We start from the raw sequence: 5,368 nt of genomic DNA on the forward strand, positions 1-5,368 counted from the left end.
ATGTGGCACTGCCGCTGCCAAGGAACGATAAATACCAGCCACTGCTTCACAGGTTTTCTATTGCTCAGGGGTATAATGGATTAAGTAGTGAATGCATTAAATGATCCCTAACTATAATTAGCTCCCTCTGTGCTTATAACACTACAGCCTCATACAAATGGTTTCTAATGACACGTGCAGTGTCTAGGAACAGGGTAATAGCTATTTAAACAGTCACCGATCCCTGAGCTGGTACAAACAGTGTATTTTACAATTATTGAGAAACTTAGGACATTTTTTAAAAGAGCATTGACCTAGAGAAAAGCTTGGTCAGATGAGAACAGAGATGATGCCCTTTCCCTAATGGTAACCCATAGATAATGTGCTAGTTGTCAGAAATTACTGCTGCCCCAGTCTTGATTGCCCCTGTTACCAATCTTTCCCTGCAGTAGGATTAGCAAAACAGATAGCCTCACGTCTACAATACAGGCACTCAAGGAGAGTCAAGTCAGCCTTCCTAAAAATATTCCTATCTGTGTGGTTCTCAGTAACTACACTAACACATATCACGTTCAGAAATGAAAGTTTCCTCTTTTAATACCAGATCGTAAGCCTCACCAGCAAGTAGGCCCTATAAAATGTAACAAGGCCAAAAGGCTGCCAGCCACACTGGGCAGCTGGAGTCTTTCTGTATGGACCAGGCTGCAAGCTCAGGGATCTAAACATGCAGTTTCAAAATTGAAGATACTATGAGTTTGGGTTTTTTTTTTCTTTGCTTTTTAAAAAATAATAATCTCTTTCGATCTTGTTCCTTGAGCTAAGGATGAGAATAAGATTTTTATTCAGGAATGGTTTCTTGGTTCAAGAAGCATGGAAAATTGCAGCGCTTGCGAATCACGAAGCCAGAAAGCAAAGGCTCAAATGAAATGAAGTTTGCAAATTCAGCTACCCTAGTAATAACCAGCCAATGCTAATTGTAGTTGTTTTATTCACCCAAAATAAAGTTTGTTGCAGTTCCTGAAAAGCCAAAAGAAACCTTCATTTCTTACATGAGATGAAAATAGTACTCCATGAGAAATTTGTTTTCTATGAGGACAGCATGCCATAAGATTTTTCACCTGACCTTGAAATGGCAACATGCCTTATTCACTTCGGTGATCAGGTTTCACGTCACAGGAAATGGAGAATAAATTTATTTTTCTCTTTTATAAACACATGCCCACATGCACACAAACTCGTTTGAATGCAATCTGCTGCTATTTGAATACTACAGGTCTACCGCAGCCCGCAGAGCTGCTGCCAGCAAAGCACGATCTGCCCACGGAAGTCAGGACGGCATGAATAACAGAGGGCAAGAGAGATCTCATGCAGCCTCACAGGTCTAAGAGATAACACCTGAGACAGGAACTGAGGTTTCTACTGGTCTTCTAATTTGTGGTCACGTGGAGTTTGAGTCTAGCAGGGAGTGAATGCATAAGGTTGCAAAGCTGTACTAAAACCTGCCTCACTGTAAGGAAGACATAAAAATACATTTCATTTGTAGTGCTCTTTGCTCAAAGCAATATCAAAGGGAGAAGTAGAATTGCAAGTTTTCAGGTAAGCAATATTTCTCCATTTTCAATTTTGAGGGTTCAAGACTGTAGTGAAGAACTGATCAGCAAGCTGTGCAGGAAAGCTAAACTGGGAATGAATCAAATATTCCAGAAAATTTTGTTTAACTACTTAAAATTTACCAGTGAGAGACATAAATGTGTGTGACAGAGATATCACTGAGCAGCAGAAAACGGAGAAAATGTGTGTATTCCTAGCTTTTGTCTCAACTGGATTTGTTTAAAACAAGCTTCATGGCCTTTACCTAGTGCATCTTTGACAACAAAGCTGCTGTACCAGAGCTAACATTTATGTTGAAAAGCATTAGCATTTTAACTGGATTATGGGGAAACCATTCAAATTTCTCTCTGAAATGCTGCTGAGATACCTATCTTTCCAACTAGTTATGATCAAGTAATTCCTGTTGTGCCCCAGCTTTAACGACTAGCTTTGTCAGAGAAAAATCTGTCATGTTCTACCAGTCTTTGGGATAATGCAGAAACATCCATACAGGTAACGTGCTAAATGCTGTTAACTGAGACAGGTCAAAAACTAATTCTATACACAGCTATACACAGGATTTGCAGGACTACAATAAGGTACACTTTCTGTCTTATTACTTCTTTTTTTTTTTAGTGTAGTGACATCAACCTAGATGTTCAATGTAATATTGATTTACTTTAAAGACTGTGTGATTGTGTTTCTGGGACAAGAGAGAGGAGTTAGGGTTTCATAGTACCATTTCAGGCACTTTATGAAATCACTTTAAAATATTCTCTCAGATGGACTAAGTTAGGATCTGGAGGAGTGATGCTCACCTGAGATGCTCAAGTGGCACGTATTTTGCTTCACTCGAGACATCTAAAGATTAGACATCCAGGTCTGAACTAGTTGCCTTAGGCTGCCTTTTTACCCAATGGAAAGAAATAGGTTTGCCAAAAGAGTAAACCATTTATCTTAGAAACCTCTCTTCTAGGAAGATATATTGCATCCTGGAGGAACCTACTTCTCTCCCTCGATAACAAAGGGAGGGCTTAGGATGACTGACTCCAGTTCAAACATCTAACTTTTTGATATCTGATGTTAGACAAAATTATTTTCATCTTTGGTTACCAGTCTTTCAGGTTAAAGCACTATCAAGTAAGGTTCTGCCTTCAGCTCACTGTGGAGAGACTCCAATTGGCCATGGCAGACAAGAAACTTTTTCAGAGACAAGTCTATTTAGCTCCAATTCACACAGAATGAAAGTAAGATCAATGCCTTCACTGCACTTTCTGCCTTCCCTCTGTGCTTTGACAGTCTTTAATCATTTAAATCAGTTTTATGCCACTATGAAGCTTGATTTTTTAATTTTTTTTTTTTAAAAGTAACTATTCATACAAGTTTTGTGCTCTGATGACTATAAGAGAGTAAGATCACATTCAGGGAACAAGCTATGATTATCAGGCTGTGGGACCATCAGGTCCTGAGGTCTTTATCTGAACCTAACATCTTTTGGCTTTCATGAAACCAGGACAGCATCTCTGGTTTCATGAGCACAAACCACTCATTAGCTCAGATTAAGGAAGAGAAGATATGGATATTGTTCTACTTTCTAAAAAAGCTAAGACTAATTCACAGTTTTTCAAAATCTAAGCCCAAACTCTTTCTCACTCTCTAAATGTGTGTTTCCTGTTCCCAAAGGTTTGCAGATAAGCAGGAAGTTAAATAAATCAAGAGTAAAATTGATAATTATAAAAATTAAACACAAGGGAGAGGGAAGGGTGAAATTAAACATTTGAGTGGGGTTATCTAGGTCAGAGCTGGGTCTGTTAGCAAAGTCCTGTTCCCCTCTCTAATATGCCTTGTCACATATACATTTATTCCAGCACAAAAGATTTAACTGAATATATTTGTCCCAACAAAATGATTAAAACTAAACATCTGATTTTTGTGAAGCATTATGAAGATTTCTGCAAACATGGCATCTGAACATACCAGCAATTTTACTGCTCTGCCAGGCCAGGCAGACCCTTTGACAAGCTGCATGGATGAAGATTTCTTGCAGGTGAAATCCTATCTCGCTGTCCTTTACAGCCTAATCTTCCTGGTGTGCTTCCCAGGGAACATCGTGGCGATTTTTGTTTACGTCATCAAGATGAGGCCCTGGAAAAGCAGCACCATCATTATGTTAAACCTGGCTGTCACTGACTTATTATACATAGCCACGCTTCCTTTCTTTATTCACTACTCTGCCAACGGAAATAACTGGATTTTTGGAGACTTCATGTGCAAGTTTATTCACTTTTGTTTCTACTTCAACATGTACAGCGGGATCATCTTCCTCAGCTGCTTCAGCATCTTCCGCTTTCTCGTAGTTGTCCACCCAATTAAGTGCCTTTTTGTTCAAAAACGGGGATGGGCGGTGGTGACTTGCATCGTTGTGTGGATGATTTCCCTGGCTGCCATCAGCCCCTTGGGCATCTTGATTGCCACAAGGCCTATGCAGAACAGGACCATCTGCCCAGACCTGGCCTCTGCTGAGGACCTTGACACTAGTCGTTGGTACAACTGGCTGCTGACAGCGTTTGCCTTCTTCTTGCCCTTGTTGACGGTGACTCTGTGCTACGCGGTCATTATTTACACCTTGGCTACTGGGCCTCACGTGCAGGCTTGCTACAAGCAAAAGGCTCGCAGGCTGACTGTCGTGCTCTTGGTGGTCTTCTATGTGTGCTTCCTCCCCTTCCACGTCTTTCGGGGGGTTTGCCTGGAGCTCCGAGTACGGCCGGTTAGCTGCCACCTGAAGAACACAATGCTTTTTATGTTTATAATAGCTAAACCTCTAGCAGCCTTAAATACTTTTGGAAACTTACTGCTCTATGTAGTGACAGGAGACAAGTTCCAGCAGGCGATCCTCTCACTCCTCACGATTTGGACAAACAAGAACTTGAAGTAGAAGAGGCTGATGCCACCAAAGAGTTACAGAGTAAGAGCCCAAACCTGCCTTCAACCAGCCAAGCACAACCTCCCTGCCAGCAGAGTACTCAGGCTGACCCCGACAATGCCAAAGGACAGGTAATCTGTTCTGTGTTTAGGAGCTACTACTTGATCATCAAAAGAGAAAACTCATAATTTAAAATAAAAAGCTTGAAATAAAATACTAAAAATTAAATGTGAAACTTCTCAGATATTTCTCTGCACTTGCTTCCTGAATCCTTGATACCTCTTTTGGAGAATGGTGAGCTGTGACATATATAGATTCAGGGTGGCAGTAATTTAGTTTAATTTTAGTAATTGAGAAGTTAAGTATCTAGTCTAAGCTAGGTGCCTACTTTTGACTTGTTTCCTAAGCAATGGAGAGGGTAAGACCCTCCAGAGGGCAATTTATCATAGCCTAGAACTGTAGGAGGTTCATCTCATTCCCCTGGAGACACTAACAGGGTAGGTGTATGCATATAAGCTAAACACCTTGTCCTCCCTTTATAATTTCCTATTACAGTGGAGAGAAATAAGCAGGTTTAAAGTGTGATTCACCTAATTATTCTTGATGCCTACGTTTGGACATGATGATTCATGACCTAGAAGTGCCTGTTTCTCTCCATTGACCATAAAAAGTAAGTAGATCAGACACAGGCTCAAATGTTCATGCCTGTCTTCACACAGCTTAGGCCCAGTTCTAGCATAGAGGGGGGGTGGATCACTCTATGGAGGTAGCTAAAAGGGGAGTTTACACACTAAGACCTTGTGCAGTGCCTTCAGTGATGACCTGAAGATTAATAGTGCAATAATACAAGACCAGTCCTATAAGGATCTTCCATAC

General features: G+C 40.7%; 1 protein-coding gene across 1 annotated transcript; it reads left to right on the top strand.

The window, feature by feature from the left end:
• Positions 1-3,529: 3,529 nt before the first annotated feature.
• Positions 3,530-4,504, top strand: LOC311201551 (2-oxoglutarate receptor 1-like; the record flags this gene model as incomplete). The annotated part of the gene is made up of 1 exon (XM_084275960.1): positions 3,530-4,504. The coding sequence occupies one exon, from the start codon at positions 3,530-3,532 to the stop codon at positions 4,502-4,504; it is 975 nt and encodes a 324-aa protein (XP_084132086.1).
• Positions 4,505-5,368: the final 864 nt, after the last annotated feature.

The sequence above is a fragment of the Gallinula chloropus genome, assembly GCF_964237585.1.
Source record: "Gallinula chloropus genome assembly, chromosome: 1".
NCBI lineage: Eukaryota > Metazoa > Chordata > Aves > Gruiformes > Rallidae > Gallinula > Gallinula chloropus.